Genomic DNA, 17,097 nt, shown 5'->3' on the forward strand with positions numbered 1-17,097 from the left:
AAGACGACTTCACAATTCATAGGAGACACAACTCAGACAAAGCTTGTAGGAGGAGGGAGAAGAGCAGTAAAACTTTAAATACTCTCTATCTTTAATCTTTAATGTCAACTGTTGTCATCACAGGGACAAACAAACAAACAAACAAAAAAAAGAAGAAGCCAAGCCAGCTTCCTGCTGCCAAGCATTTCTACTTAATAGATCTTTACAAATTTAAATGTGTAGATCAGGAGCTTGTGCGGTTTACATTTGCTTACCTTCATTTTCCCGTTGCGGACTGCGGCTCCTTCCTCGGCGAGCCTCAGCACGTACAGGTCCATGTTGTACTCTCTTCCTCCCCGCAGGCTGAAGCCGAAGCCTTTGCTGTCTCTATCCAGGTCCACCGAGTAGAACTCAGAGTCCTGGGTGGAGGCGTGCGGACGCCCACATACACACACACACACACACACACACACACAAAAAACCAGACAAATGCACAGAGACGGATGTGTTAGCATCAAGGTCATATGTGCGATTCGATTAAAGTGTGCGGTTTTTGTGCCCCCTTTAAAGCCGTCTCTAATTTCAGGAGCGGGGGGACAAATGCCACCTCCAGGAAAGGCACACTCGCATCGCGTGTGTGTGTTTCTATGTGTGTGTATGCATATGGTCCGGTGTAAGGATGCTGAATTATTGATGCTTTGGGCTCTAGGCAATAGAGAGACAGACTGGGCAGCACAAGGACAGGCAGACAGTCTCTGCAGCTTTGTCTCCATGCCCTCCTAATGTCCTCTGCAGAGGGATCAATGTTATCTAGGAGAGCCATCTCCACAACACCAGATTAATGCAGCGGAGAACACAATGGACTGAGGAGGTACTTTGAAAGTAAACAGGCTTTTCTTAATGCACGGACTCTGGCCGACAGCAGCCGGCGATCGCAAGGAGATAAATAAATAAAAATGTACACCGTTCGTCCTTGGGAAGGTGGGTGTGTGCTGAAGCGTGGATGTGTGTTTTGGATGGCCTAACAGCTTAAATAGATGGGTGAGGAGACAACGGAGAAGTGGTTAGAGGTGGCGAGTGCTTGATGCAGACATGGAATGGATGAATGGACAGGTGAATGACTGGTGTGTGTTTTTTACTTACCTGAGTTGAGTCTGGCTGGATGGGGGGCTGCAGGGGAGGGTTTGGAGGGGTGTTAAACTCATAAGATTCCTGTTTTGGTTTGGTGTTGGTCCTGAAAAAAAAAAAAAAGATACTCATTTAAATTAAAGAATTTAATGACAAAAGACTTTTGTCAAACTATGTCCTTGTTTTTTTATATATACAGTACAGACCAAAGCTTTGGACACACTTTCTAATTGAATTCAATTAGAAAGTGAGTCCAAACATTTGGTCTGTACTGTATATCATAGTCCAGTAAACTCAGTCAATTGGGGACCAAAATGGTAACATTTGCTACATTTTCAGCTGGGGCGGTTCGCTTTCACACCGCACCATGTCAAACAATCCAAATGCTTTCGAAAACCTGTTTCCAATGTCGACTGTGGAGGCGCAGCATCACAAATGACTGAAGGAAACCTGATTGCAACTTCCTTCTTTGAAAAATGCAAAAAAATACATATATATATATATATATATATATATATATATATATATATATATATATATATATATAGAGAGAGAGAGAGAGAGAGTGGCATCACATTTTAGCAGTTGTAAGATTTCTCTTTTGCCTTTGGTAAAAGACCAGGAGACATTTTTTCCCTCTACTGTTTTGGACATATTTACCCAGAATGCCCTGCGCTATCGTTGGCTTCCTGCTTTTAGAGTGACCTCAGGTCCGCTTGGCATTCGCCATATACATTCGAACTGCACCAGAGTTCACTTCAACCGAATCGAGACCTTGAGTTTTAGAGTTTGATTGCACATTCACGTCTCGCCAAATGAACCGGATTTTCTCGGCAAACGAACTGCAAACTGATTAAAGCGGAGCAAACAGAGCCGACCGTTAAGAGCTTCTCCGATCGATTCACAGTTCATTTCAAAGAGTGCTGCTCACCTGGCCTCAGGTGCCGCCTGCTGCTGAGGTGTGTGAGTGGTGGTTATGGTGGCAATCTTCTCAGCGTTCGTCAACAAAGACGCATTTGATGACTCTGTGGGGAAAAAGGCAGAAAGATGAATGACATTGTCATTCATTAAATAGAACATTGGACAAGGAGAAGATGGTTCCACCACACCAGACGGACAAACAAATAAAAAAATAAAAATAAAAAATTCAATGTGAAGTAGCCAGGGTTTCTTTAAATGTTTACGTTTCAAAGTCCATGTTCACATTAGCAGAATTCTGACTTGAAATGAAATAAAATAGCTTCTGAAAAAAAGTGTTTGCAGAAGCTATTTCTGTTGAGGAAAGGCTTTAAATATGAAGCCTGAATGGACGGATGGAGACTCTTTGAATTATGAGTTACAACAACATTTAATTTCCCTTTGGGATCAATAAAGTATTTTGGAATTGAATTTCAATCGAACTGGTTCCTTGGTGTCTCAGCCGTCTCTGCTCCACATGACTGCGTTGCCTCCTCAGCTTCCCACCAAGTCTGCATGCAAACTCTAGATTTCCTAAGACTCCCCTCATTCTCTTCCTCTCTCTCTTCAGGGAACATAAAACCTTCTACATACATTTGCTTTTTCCTGATTTAGCATAAATCCATAATTTACGGTATTTGCATAATAACCGAGGCCTATCCGGTGTTCCAGGAGACTGTGATGGATTAAATCAATTTTTCACACTGGATACATTTTCCTTTTTTTTCTTTTTTGTTTTGTTGGATTTGCACACTCATGGCCATTCAGCAGCTGTCAGCTCCAAAACATTAGCTGACCCGCAGAAAGCCCTGCGGCTCCACCTCCAGCTTCCTCGAACACTCAGAAAACATCCGGGAGACGAGCAGAAGACAGCAAGTTTGGGCCGTCGATCATTTTGTCAAAGTGCTCGTCACTTTTCGTTTCCACATGAAAGGTGTGCATGTCGTTTTGGGCTCCCGGTTATTTTCCGGGGTCTCTGCAGCGACCGAGTCAGATTTTGGTATTATTAGAAAGCAACAAAAACATTAGAAAGCTCTGTTCACGTTCTAGGTTTTTCTTTTTCTCTTCTATTTTACTTAACCTTTTAGTTACCCGATGAGTAGCAAACATTAGAAATCAGACAGAAGATGCAGCAGGATGAGTTTTGGTTTCCGACTGGATGTCGGCTTTTACAGCTTTATAATTGTCCTCATAAAAATCTAGTCAACCCTCCATCTGCTCATTTGCAAAACATGCACCATAACACTTCACGATCTTTATATTTATCTCTCCTCCCTTAAATGCTTCCTGTTAGTCTTTCCAATCTGCTGGGGAAACACGGCCGTTTATTAGCTTTAATGCACAGAAGAGCTGAATCATTTCTTTCATTTGCCTCTCAGTCGATCAGAATACCCTCCTGAGCCGAATTAAAATTAAAAAGCAGTGCAACAAAACAAAAGCATTTACACTTTTACCACAACGCATCGCACCACAACCACAAAGTTCATTATTATTTATTTTCATTTTAAATACAAAGTAGCTCCAACTTTGGGCAGCAGGGAGTTGAATGCTTGGATGAAAAATTAAGAGTCAGCAAGTGACTTAAAACTAAAAGCCTGAATATTGCCACTGATGCAATATTCATTTGTTAGAATGGTCTAGTCAAAGTCCGGACCTAAATCCAATCAAGAATGTGTGTCCCAGACTAATCAGACTAAGCTGGAGGTATTTTGCGCAGAAGAAAAGGTAAAAATATTGTCCCAGAACTGGAAAGCTTGTCGATGCTGCTGTGAAAATGAAACGTGTTTCTACAAAGTATCGACTCAGGCTGGTTGAATGGAAGCACTGGACACACCTTTCAGCTTTGTTACAATCGATACAGTGGTTAACGAGGCATTAAAATGCTTTTTACCTTACAAACTGTGGAATAAAATGTGACAAAAATATACCTGCTTTCTGCTGCACACTGCCATGCAATAACATCTCTAGTTCCAGCTTCCTATCGTAAAACTCCATCCCCACGTTCACACTGGAGCAACGAGAGCAGAACCTTGCGAGAAGCTCCTCCTGCCGTAAACGTTATAGATCCACACGGAGGAAATTTGCACTTAGAAGAGAACCTGCAGTCTTCCCCTAACAACTGTCTCCATGTCAGACAGCGTCTGGTTGACACACGCTCACGAACACAAACAGGAAGTTTCATGTAGAGCACATCTGGTTATTTCTCCCCAGTGTTTTCTCCAAAGCTCTGTGCGTCTGTTTGCCAGAGCGCTTTTGTCCCGCTGTTCTCGTAAGACTCTCTGGACGGAAACGGAAGACGACGAAAGCCCACTTCATTCATGAAGTGAGCTTCAAAGTCAGCGATGTGGAGGAACAGCTCAAATCTCCACCAGCGAGCAGGTTGGTGGTGAGCATCGCCTTCCTCACGCTCGCACAAACTATTAATCGGCATAAATGAGGAAGCCGTGGGGATTTTTAAGCGAAGAACAACACGAAAAATGCACAAAGCTTTTTAATTTAAAGTCGAAACGACAGATTCGACACACTTGCGAACGCAGAAGGAAGTTCTAGATCGTTCTCTGCTTCTCTCTTGCACACAAACAAACAAAGAGACAACTAAATTACTCTTGCATGCTCTGAAAGCGGGGGGCATGCCAAAGGCAAAAACGCAACGGCTGGGAAGATTCCCAAATAACCCCAAAGAAGCTGTTCTGTCAACACTGCGGGGGCGCTTCGCTCACTTTAAAAAGCAGAGAAACTTCAGCTCCGTATCACACAGGGATAACGTTGCAACTTCTCAAAGTGTAGATTAAGAATAGAACAGCTTCTCAAACCTAATATGACATTAAAAGTTTTAATAAGATTTCATTTATGAATTGGTAAACTTGTAATAAAGCTAAAAAAAAAAAGGCTAAATCTGTACTCAGCTTGGTTTGACCTACTAAATCTTTACGCCTTTAATCAGGGGTATAAAAATATCTAGTTTCAACTCTAAATACTACTTTTCACATTTTAATTAAACGTTCAGTTGTACAAAATGATGCGGATTCAAGGGGTGTAAATAAATATCAAGCTATTTCCAAACCTTGAAAAACTCCTCATTGAAATTTGAGCATTTTCTTGATCATTCATTCTTCAATCCATCATCCGTACAAACCCTGGATAATCCGAACCTCTTGGAAGAGAACCTTCTAGCGCCGCGTTTCTTGACAAACAACAAAGCCGCTTCAAGATGTCAAACGCGAGTTTGATGCGCGGAAAAAGCTAACCACAGCCGCCGCCGTCCACTCACCGTCTCCGGGAATGATTCGCAGTGTGACGGTGTTCCCGGCCTCCTTGATGAGGTTGACGATGTCAGAGTGGGACTTGTTGGTGATGGAGTTCCCGTTCACGGCCAGGATGCGGTCGCCGACCTTCAGCTTCCCACAGCGGTCCGCCGGGCTCCCCTCGATGATGCGGCCTATTTTGTGAGGCATGGCCACACATGCATTTCCAGCTTTGGTCAACCATTGTCATGTTGGGATATGTGATTCAATGTGAGGGCGTGTGTGTGTGCGTGTGTGTGTGTGTGTTTAGAGAGATGGCAAAAGAAGGGAAAAGGGGGGAAAGGAGCAGAAAAAAAGAGGATCAACAGAGTTGAGGGTTAATTTACCAGCAGCCCCAAAGCAAGCAAAGCCAAAGTCACAGAGAAGAAAAGAGGATCATCCCGTCAGGGTTATATGCAAAGAACATTAATCTGATACTAAAGTACTAAAAGCTCCAAAAATGAAAAACATTTCATCACCTGAGGAGCAGCATTCCATGGCCGACATAAGACTGACTAAAGGTGTTTGTCGTCGTCTCGTCTTCAAAAAGATGTGCAACTCTTTTTGTCGTGTTTCAATTAATATGAGATTACTAAATATTTTCTTTGCGTGTCGTGATTCCACTTTTATTGTCCTGTCCTTGTTGCCGTTGAGAGTTTCGACATCCTTTTATCTTGTGATTGCTTTAACCAATCATCACATTATGCTGACATGTTGAATTCTGGATGTCAGCTTGCTTAACCTCCATCACAAAAGATGCACCAGTTACTTGTTGGAATTGACCAGTTGTCCTTTAAAACGTCTCTGATCGGTGATCAGCAAGTCAAGTATAGAAAAGTCTTTTTTTTGTGCCATTTATTAAATACATCAAAACTCTCAACATTCTCGAAATGTTTAGTCTTTAAATGCATCAAACAGGAGCACGTTCTCTAATGAATTTATCTGTGTCTACTAAAAAAAAAAACGGACTAGGGTTAAAGATGTATGCTTTGACGTTTAAACAGCGATAACATTCTCTTACTTTTGGTTGGATTCAAAACCAGCTCCTCTTTCCCACAATCTTCAGTACATTGTTTCCATGCTATCTTTAATTTCTAGGCAAAAAATAGGAAAACGAGGAACTTAAATCAAATGTTAAATGGTATGAAATTAGAACCGGTTCATCAGACGCCAAAGGTGAATAATCCAACTCCAATATGGGGGAAAAAAAACAAAACAAAAAAACATTCTGCTATATGTCCCTTTTATATGACAACAATAAAACTGAGTCTGACACCAAGAATTCATGATCTTGAGACGGATCCAATCAGAATGAATCACTGTGTTAGCTTTTATACATCTATTATTTGTACTGGTAGTTAATCTCAAGAATGTCAACATTTTTTTTGAGCAATTTAATATTAGAAAGTCAAACTTTTACAATCTTAGACACTAAATGGGACAAGATCCTGGACAAAAAAACTCCAAAAACATCTCCTTTGGCATTTTTAGCTTGAAAAATGCTAAAAAAAAATTTCAAGATTGTGTAGGAAACTTCAAATTCACTGAAAAACTGAACTCAGTGCACTCTTTGAATACTCTCCTTGATTAGACCTTGTGCAATACCACTAGTCTAAGTATATTTCAGATATTTCCATGTTAGAAGCAGGAAGCAGGTATGGAAACAGTACTGATTTGTTACATCCCAGATATCTGTACCGGCAGGATGTTAGAGACGACAGACATACATCAGAGCTGACGTCTTCCCATCGAACCTGAGGTGTTTTCTTCCTCTTTGTCCGCAGACTGTAGAATGCGATCAATCTCGTCTTCCTTTTCATTACTATTCATTCCACCTGTGCAGCACACTCACTGCTTTTATTCTGCTACAAACACGTCTAAGTGCCCTCCCCCTAGCTATCCGTTAAATAAATCTAGTCAGATTTATGCTGTGAAATATTAAGCGCAAAAGGAAAGAGAAGGAAATGCCTCGTGTGAATTTTACATGTTAAGTCGGAGCGAATAAAGCTGAACTGCTGGTTCGTTGCTTTCCGCCGCGCTCCTGCCAAGGAGAAATTTGCGGCTTTGTGAGCAAACCTGTGATGCTAAGTTTTAGTCTATCCAGGCCAACAGAGACAGGGAGCACAGAGGAATGACAGCAGTTCAGAGCCTTGAACCTTTCTTTCCACATGGACTAACGCATTTGGGCACAGAACTGTGAGGTGGAAGGACAGTAATGCATGGTTTTCAAAATGTTTCACTAATAAATACTTGAAGGGGTGGGCAACTTTAGCCCCCCGTGAGTCCAGAGTTTGCAGGGACCACAGTTGGATGCAGGTAAACTCGGAGGCCTTCTGCTCTCCACCAGGTCTGCATGGATACGGACCGAAACTTATGGCAAATATAAACCTTAATTAGATTTAGGTGCAGACTTTGACAAAGCCAGTCAAATATATGAACATTCTCAAACCCAAATCTTTCAATTTTAGCTCTGGCCATATATAGAAGTTTGTTCTGCTGGACATTGACCTCTAACCCATTTTCAAGTTTTTCCTGCCTCTCTAAATGCTTCTCTTCCAGGATTGCCCTGCAGTCAACTCTAACCATTTGTGATTTGCCTCAGTAAATCCAGGAACAGTTTTGGGTTATCTTCAGATTCTGAAAGTGTGCATCCTAAGCTTTCCAATAATGTCAAACACGTGGACATCAAAAAAAAAAAGAGAGATGAAGAAGCTATGGGCATGTGAATGTTGGCCTCCTGGAATCCGGATTTTGGAGAAAACAGAATTTCTAAATTCTCCCCAAATTTATTAGGAGGCCTATAGGTGTTAAAGGCTCCTCTCATAAGACAGAGTTTGTTTAGCTTATCTAGTCAGAAGTATATATTCTTAAGACGTTTTCAGCTTTTGTCATCCCCACTTCTCTCCTGTCTGATTACTGTCAATGAAGGGCAACTGCACCACAAGAAAAATAAAATAAAATTAATTCCCATTGCATAATTCTGCCACCACCTTGGTGCGCTCATAGTAACCTAAAGCTTGTATCTGGTAGCAAACACTGTTTAATCAAATCCAACACGGGTAGATTTGCTAATTAGGTCAATTTTGTAGCATCAGTGTAAAGAAAAATGCAAGTCACACGTTTCAGATTTCTACCTGTGAACAATTTTGATAAATTGTTCCAATACTTTGTGGTGGTCCATCTGAAAAAATACTATAAATATACACTGAATTATGTGGTTGCATGTTGAAATATGTGTAATAGTTCAAAGGAGTGCGAGTCGCATGGCACTGAATAGGCAAAAGCGGCTAGAGAAAAGAGCGCACTGCTTAGGAAGAGGCACCACTAATTTATGAAAAGCAAAAAAAAATTATGTACTGAAAAATGTCACGACTAAAAAAAAAAAAAAGAGAGAAAAAAAATCAAAGAAATGCAGTATTTATTAGCAATTAAGCAATTCAATATCGTCTAAAAACTGATTCTGGGGTATAAAAAAAGCTAAATATCAGTAAAGTCTCATTGATTCGTCTATTTACCCTTTGGAGAACTGCATCCTCATTAAGCTGTCATTAGGCTTTTAGTACCAACCTGCTCGGCTGAAGCAATTTAAGTGGAGCTGAATAATACAGACGTCTTACGTAAGACCCACTTCACTTGTGATCAATTATGAAAGCTTTGTGCGAGTGTAGCAGCAGCTGCAGGGGGAAGAAAGGGTTTCAGTGTCTTGGTTTGACAGGCTGGAGAGGAAATGAGGCAAAAAAAAAAAAAAAAAAAAGTTGCGCTTCTTTGAAGGCTGTTGATACTGATCTGGTGTGACTGTAAATAGCCAGAATCTGTGCTGGCTGTCAGGCTATTTAGCGCTCGGTGGTTCTCAAAGGAGTTCCACAAAGGAGACAAAAACAGATGAAAGAACCCAAAGGTAAGAAAAAAATAAAATAATAATAATAAAATGGCCTGGTGTGTGTTTTAGTTTGTGCTGGGTTGAACTGTAATATTTGCATGTAACTTAATAACCTGCGAATATTCTCCAAGTTCATTAAGCGAAGCGTCTCTTACCGAAGGTGGTGCCCGCTTCAGGCCGCGACACCGACGACACGATGACGAAACCGAAGCCTTCGTTCTCGCCCCGTCGGATCTCCACGTCGTAGGGCTGCACGGCGGAGGCGGCGACGACGGGGGCCGAGTTTGTGGTGCCGTTTGGGGGCTGAGAGGACGTGGTCGCAGCTGCAGCCGCGACCACAGCGTTCCCACCGATCCCGGCGCCGCCTCCTCCTCCTCCTCCTCCTCCTCCTCCTCCTCCACTGCCGATGCCAGAGGTGGAGCCGCTGCCGGAGCTGACGGTGTTGAGGGAGTTCTGGCTGCCCTGCGGCGTGCGCTTGCCCATATCCTCTGTCAGGCTGGGCGCCTGGGTGCTGCTGTGGTGTGAGGACGCTGGCGACGGAGGGACATCTCCCTCTGATTTAACTGCATGAGACAGAAGCGTAGGGTGAGGAAGGGGTTAAAGAGGAAGCAGAATGAGAGAGATTTTATAAAAGGAAATAAAGAAGAAAAAACAGGAAGGCAAATAAGAGACAGAGGGATGAGCCAGCCTGAAAACATCAAGAGGAACATCAAAAGCAGCTGGTGAGAGTTGGGTCAGTCTTTGCTTTTGAAGAGAATTGGGAGACATTGAAATGACGACGCACAGCACAATGAGACGAGTAAATCTTACATCATCAATTAAGCCGAGGTGGATCGTAATTAGCTACATTTACTCAATTACAGTCACTTGAGTAACTTTAAAAGAAATAAAAGTAAAGAAATGAGTAGTACACTATTTTTTATACTTTTACTTCAATAATCAGATTATGAAGTATTGCCACTCTTACTTGAGTAAAGCTTCTGGATACTCTACCTACCGTGAGTAACTTTAAAGAAGAACAAATAGGTTTTATACACCAGGCAGAAATACAAACATATAGTTTATGTTGAAGTGAGACTTGTTGCTCTTGCACCAGATTTGATTTAATGTCATTTTTTTATCTGCTGAGTCTCTTGTGCCATTTGGAGGTCAAGTGAAAACATTAAACGCCTTATGTTGTCACTGGAAGTACTTTACCTTTCATTGTTTCTGTGCATTTTTTGTATTTTAGTCTTTAAAATACCAGAAATTGCACATAATATAAAAACTTTCTCCATCCGAAGAAAGTCAGCATTTGAGTAGCTCTTATATAAAATCCTTTATTTTAACTCTTACTTGAGTAATTTCTTGAATGACTTCGTTTTACTTTTACTTAGAATACTCGTACTTGAGTACCATTTTTGTGTACTCTACCCACCTACTCTAGTAAGTCTAATAAAAGTACTCTCATTCTTCTCACTCCTGGCTAACGTCGGAGGACGACCTCCTTCAGTACTCTGCCCTTTACTCTGTTGTGAACAAAAGCTAAACCGAGGACGCGTCCTGCCTGCACAATCTCCACATTTCATTTCATTCCACATTTCATTTCCTGTACGGCGGCTCGGGGAAGGCGCCTCATACCGTCTGCCCTCCGAGGCGGACGGGGAACAAGCAATGGACTAATGTCTGGGCTGCCGTCATCGGGCCAAAGGTTGAGCATCCTCTCCATCACGTTCACGGGCCGTTTCTTTACGGGCCTGCTGAGGAGCGGGGCGTGGCGGAGCGGAGATGAGCACCGCCACATCAGCGATGGGGAAAAATGTTTATTCGAAGCAGAGGCCGATTGCTTTCAGCTCCACAGACTAAAGAGGAGGAAGGAAAAAGGTCGTGCACACACAGTAGTAAGGGAGGCCCCAGTCTCCCTGTGGAGCCGTGATAAATATAGATTCAAATAGTGCTATAAGTAATGGCTCATGAAGTGCAAAGTAAAGAGTACATCTTAGCTTCAGAACAGCATCGAAGCTTGATACACAAGCTTATATTGAAAATAAATGCTTAAAAAGGTATGGCAGTGAAGTCTTAAAAACATTTGGGGATTGGAAAGTAAGAAGTCATCGGCATTAATGAAGACTTTCTGCTTAATGGGACATCACCTTGCGTATACCCTTAATGCGCTGACAGCACCAGGAGCATATCGTCAATATTTTAAAAACTGTTGTGTGCTTTGATTTTTGATGAGTGGGAGATAAATGGCAATATGGTGCTTCCCCTAATCAATACGTTAAACATTGTTAAACAGTTAATTGCACCTTGACAGCAGAAAGTCATTTACTTCACTAGTATTTACTATCTTAAAATATTGCAGGTATAAAGTTTCAGCATAGCTAAAATAAACAAATATTTTTTTAATGATCAAATCATGCATAAAGCTTCATGGTCAACGTGGGCTTTCTGAACACCCTGGGTTTGCTCACAGCACATTCACCCCATACAATAATCACAGTAATATCTTCAGGCTATGAAAGCTAGCTCATATTAGCCTAAGGATTTTTTAAATCTTAATTTCAAACCTTAATAGTTGTCCTGGTGACCAACACAATGACAATGATTTAAAAAACTCATTAGAATAAAAAAACAAACAAACATTTTATGTTCAGTGTGACCATAGGTGGGATTTTTAACTTGATTGAATAACGGTGGACAAAGGGGACAATTCTGTTGCTCCCAGCACAAAAGATGGAAAACCAACAGGAATGGCTATAAAGAATTCATCCAGGTTGCTTTACTGGAAACTAATCTTTCCAGTAAAACAACCACATCGTTTCATTCCACATGGCCAAAAGCTTCCTCTGAATAATAAACAACGTTTTCCACCAGGTTTACTGAAAGTATGTACAAAATATTAAAAAAAGCGCCGAATATCAATAAAGGACGGCTTTTTATAAACCCTTGCTGATGTTCAGACATAACTGGAGGCAAAATCTTTTTCAGTGGGCGGGAAAGAGTTAAAAGTCAACTTTCAGAGGCGAATCAGGACTAGAGGATCAAAATGTGAGTTTGAGAAACATTTGAACGGAGAATTTCATGGAAAGTAGACTGTAGTACTGGGCCTCCTCGTCTCTCCTCACCTGCGTAGTTGGTTTTGCGTCGCACAGTGAGATTAACGTGGCCCTGCTTGGCAGCCTGCTGCATCAGCTGCACCACCAATTGATGTGACTTGCCCACCACCGCTGTGCCGTCCACACATATCAGTTCATCTCCGGATCGGAGGCGCCCGTCCTCATCCGCAGCGCCGTACTTCACTATGTGGCCGATGTAGATCTGGAAGACAGGCGAACGCAAATAAACAAACTCCAACCAGGAAACGAAGGAAGTCACCAACACATTCGTCCTGTGCTCTTTACGTGTTGCGCAACAATGTGAACCTGGCTGTTGTGTTTTTACTCTTCGACTTACAAGAGTGTGCCGTAATTCAACGCAGGACTAACAATAAATTTGGTTTTTCTTTAGGGGAGAAGGGAGAACAACTCAACAGTGTGGGGCAGTGAACCAGAGCAAACAATAACTTTCCTACAAAGAAGTGAAGGGAAAAAAAAAATACCATTGAAGTCATCGTATCAGAGAGAAACTGTTTTGTTAAAAATCAATGATGAGAATTTGTCTAGAGTCCAACATTAAAAAAAATAAAGGACCGTGCAGCTTCTCACTCAGATGCTGGGGATAAAACCTGTTTTTTTTTTTGTTCACGTTACTGAAACACCCGAGTTGGATTTCTCACAAATGTACATACAGTAAAATAGTCTTAACAGGGAAAGGAACGCAAGCAGGTTCAATTCGTGACAGATTCAGGAACTTTTGGAGACACTCACAGGTTCTCCTGGCTCGTTGCCTCCGAGGATCCTGAAGCCGAAGCCCGTGTCCTTTCTCCACAGGAAAATGTCCTGCTCCTGGAAGTCTGGAACTATGAAATCAATGAAAAACCATCAGTCGTCCCAGGGATTTTTCTTTTTTCCATAGTTCCTTCACCCGTGCAAAAAACCCCATCCATGATGAGTTTGAGGGAGGACATCAAGCTTGATTCAGTCAAATTTTCTTGCAACATTGGGATTATAATAAGACCTGCTGTTCTTCAGCAACAACTATGTTTTTGTGTCAGGATGTTGATGGCTCTCTTAGTAATTTTAGGCTTTGATATGAAAGCCATCTGATATGACGGCCATCTGCCCGTCGTATGGCGCAAACACAGGAGGAGTAAACAACTGGTGCATCAACGGTGAGAGCATTTATTTTTGGTCCAGAGCAAAAGGAAAAAAACTGTTGTGTTTTTTTTTGTGCGACATAATTAGAAACTACAAGACTGGGACTCTTGTTTGATGTCTGAAATAGTAAACTTTTTATTTTTAATATGGTTAAAAGGAAAATCTTACACTCAGATCAGTCGGAGAACAATGTTTCTTTATGAAAAATGTGGCATATTTTCATTTCCATTGTCCTCTAGTAAGCACGGGATAAATAAAGATGTTTTTGGGTTTTTTTTTAGAAGTGAATCTGTTCACTTTCTTTATTGAAGTCCAAAAATAAACTGAAAAGGCTGACACTGCTTTGAAAAAAAAGAAAAAGAAAAAAGAAATCATTCCTCTCTAAATTCTTCACAATACAGACAAACCACAGCTTCCTTTTCCACAAGCTCAGCCTTCAATGTATGCGTTGGGATTTTATGATGGGTAGAGAAGCATCATTGCGAAGTGGAAAGTTAATGGTTTTGCAAATAAAAATCTGAAAAATATGGTGTGCATGTAAATTCAGCCCCCCCGCCCTCAACCCTTAACTGATATTTGTGAAAGAACATTTTGCTGAAAGTGCAGCTGCACTACTTTCTCCCGCAGACGTGTCCAAACCTTTTGACATGGGGGTCAGGATGACAAATTGAAAGTAGTTAAAGGGCGAGGGTTGCAGTTTTATTTTGCTTTCTTCTTATTTTAACTGGATGTCTGCAGGCCGACTTACTATTACAATAAATTAGAAGCAAAAAATAAATAAAAATTGGTTGGTTTAAGATGACTACTCTGTCTTGCGCCTTACATCTTTCGTTTTAAGAACACTTTTATCCATCTACGTCTTTTGAACGGCCTCATGTTATTGAAAATTGCAGCCTAGCATTTATTTTTTTTAAGTGCATATCAATCGTTCCGAACATGCAAGTCAAAGTCATATCACTCTTGAATTGAGTTGAAGGCTGCACAAAACCATTTCTAAGGCCGCACTTTAGTCATTCGTGCTCTACCTCTGCATGGTTTAAACAGCGCTGAGCCCTTCACTTGTATTTATGACACTTAAGCACATCATTGTAAAAGGAGATTGTGGCGAGGGGCAAAAAACAATTGATTCTCACACTTTTCTAATTTAGATTTTTTAAAATCTACCATTTTCTTTCCAGTAAACAGCTTTTCTGCCTTGTCTTAGACTAGCACTTAAAATTGTAATAAGTACATTGAACCTCAAGGTTGTAATATGAAGAAATGTGCAAAGACATTTTCAAGGGGTAGGGATATTTTTGGAAGACACTGCGAACAGCAATGCATAAACTTGAGCTAGTATTTGTACAGTCGCAGCTATGCGTCTCTCAAGAAAACCCCAGAGAGATTTCAATTTTGCCTCAGCGCAGGCCGCTGCTGCCAAAACCGCAAAGAAACGGCAGTGTGGTGCGAAGCGCAAGAAGCCCATTTCCAATCTGTTCTTTCAGTCAACATTTCAAATCCATGCAGAGCGAAGCTCTTCCTTCCAGTCAACCCCAATGTTTTTTTTTTTGTATTTTTTCTGTAGGGTAACGGAGCGAGTCAAAGGCTAACTGTTGCCATCTGCCCGTGGCGATTAACAGATCCATAAGCGATCCTTGCGGTGAGGCAACTGGGCATAAGAGGGCGTTTCAAAAACAGACACGCAGAGCCAAAGCAACAGTACGCTTGGTTCAAATATTAAGAAAATTAATCTGGGAACATGTTAAAACCCAGAGATAATCAAAACAGAGCCCAATAAAACATGAAGCCTCCAACCTTTTCAGGCCCAGCTAATTTGAGGCGTTTGTGCGAGTCGGTTTTTTGGGAGGATTATTTGTGCAAATGGAAATCATTCAGCACCTGATGCGTGGATAGACCTTGATCTCAGCAGAGCGTGTCATTACATTGAAAGCGAAAGTGGAGAAATTTCTTTGCCCGGGCCCTATGGAGCCAACAGTGAAGGATTTCTGAAACGAAAGCTCACAGGAGGAGGGAGAGGATTCACGCCTACTGATACGGGTCACCTGTTCTCTCTAATTCCAGGTGTTCCTCCTGACCTTTCCGTGTGTCACAATCCCATTTCATCTTCTTGCCTGTTCTCCCTCAGATTCACTTACAACTAAATGGAAACCTTTCTTTACTGATTCTGAAATCATTTTCCTTTATTTTCTCTGTTTATCATGAGCTAACCAAGTCAGGGAGTTAGGAAAAATAAAAATAAAAAACCCTGCGAGGAATTTATCAAATTAGAATCACCTTGTAGAAATATTTTCAATCTCAGGTCTTGAATTTTTATTTTTTTCCCCTCAGTCTCACTTTTCTCTTTTCCTTTTTGCACAAGCCAATGTTCTCAAAATAATGAAACATTCCTGACAGGAGATGCTTGGCCATCTGATGAGATGTTGCCACTTATGAGCTCTTACACTCCTGTGTTTTTCCTCAGTCTCTCTCTTTTTCCACTTCAAAATTTGACAGTTGATCTGAGCGTTATTCTTATTAATTGGAGGCATCTACCAGCACGGTAACTGGAAAGAAAGGGTTGGGCAATCCACTGACAACCACTCCACCATTGCCGCTAATTACGTGCTACGTGGCTCTTACGGGAAGGGTAGTATGTCAGTGGTGTTAATGCTGAGAAATGAACAAAAGCGGCATCATTAGTCCCTTCTGAGAAAAGAACCAAAATCCTTCGTTTTTTAGGAGACTATCTGCACTCGCCTGGTAACATTGGTTCGCCGTGGTGCTGGCCAGGCATCTGTTAATGACCAAATTAGCTGACCTGCGAATAGCCGCATCACAGTAGCAAGACAACATTTACACATGATGAAGACAGCCAAATGTAAGACTCATTTTTGAAATCAACCAGAAGTTTCAAAGACTAAATCAAATGTCCTCTGTCTTTCAACAAACCCTGCGCCCCAGAAAGACAACCTCAAACTCATGACGAAGGGTGGTACAGGAGCAGAAGCATTACTTCACGGCAAATGTCACAGCTAACTTAGCTTAGCACAGAGAGAGCGAGGGGATTTAATTGTGAACTATCAAACATAAAAACAATACTACTAATTTTAAGAGGAAACTTGATTTTTCTTTTTTTTGTTTTGTTTAAAGTAACCAAAACTCGAATACTCATCTACGTTACCCCGCTTTCAATGTTAGCTAAATTAGTGTTTGGCAGCTTTGTGTTCAGTTTCCAGCACCTGCAAACAAGCAAGGGCATACTTAATGCTGCGTTTCATTTGCCTCTGAAGTCTAAACGTGGATATTGGATTTATGTCACAACAAAGCAGTGAGTCAGAAAGCCGGTGGGATTTGTTAATTATTGAGGTACAAACTGGGATTGACTCTTTGCCAAATTATCCCTTTGGAGTTTCAGTAATCTCTGTTGTGATTTTTGGGGACTTCAAAATAATATTGCCTTACACTGGACTTTCTATACCGACCATGTATCAATTTGTACCTGGCTTCACGATCTTCCATGTCAGCCACTGGCAAATAAGATTTCAAGTATTTTGCAATACGAAATGTGGCTATGACTCCAATAAAAAAAAAAAAAAAAGATATCTATTTTCTTTTCTATCGTATTTCATTAGAATCAATTGGCTCAAACAGG

At 41.3% G+C, this 17,097-nt stretch overlaps 1 protein-coding gene across 11 annotated transcripts in view; it reads right to left on the minus strand.

Moving 5' to 3' along the window:
• The window catches only part of LOC122834350 (membrane-associated guanylate kinase, WW and PDZ domain-containing protein 1-like), a 141,121-nt gene that overhangs the window by 8,844 nt on the left and 115,180 nt on the right, over window positions 1-17,097 (minus strand). For 8 of the 11 annotated variants that reach the window (XM_044122720.1, XM_044122715.1, XM_044122719.1 and 5 more), the window contains 7 exons: window positions 13,077-13,168; window positions 12,336-12,528; window positions 9,384-9,791; window positions 5,336-5,539; window positions 2,039-2,132; window positions 1,123-1,213; window positions 255-398 (listed from right to left, as the gene is read on the minus strand). In XM_044122720.1, the coding sequence (XP_043978655.1) occupies window positions 255-398; window positions 1,123-1,213; window positions 2,039-2,132; window positions 5,336-5,539; window positions 9,384-9,791; window positions 12,336-12,528; window positions 13,077-13,168 (1,226 nt within the window). The remainder of the gene's footprint in view (window positions 1-254; window positions 399-1,122; window positions 1,214-2,038; window positions 2,133-5,335; window positions 5,540-9,383; window positions 9,792-12,335; window positions 12,529-13,076; window positions 13,169-17,097) is intronic. The other 3 variants (XM_044122723.1, XM_044122717.1, XM_044122716.1) reach the window with 1 other exon arrangement.

The sequence above is a fragment of the Gambusia affinis genome, linkage group LG07, assembly GCF_019740435.1.
Source record: "Gambusia affinis linkage group LG07, SWU_Gaff_1.0, whole genome shotgun sequence".
Lineage (NCBI taxonomy): Eukaryota > Metazoa > Chordata > Actinopteri > Cyprinodontiformes > Poeciliidae > Gambusia > Gambusia affinis.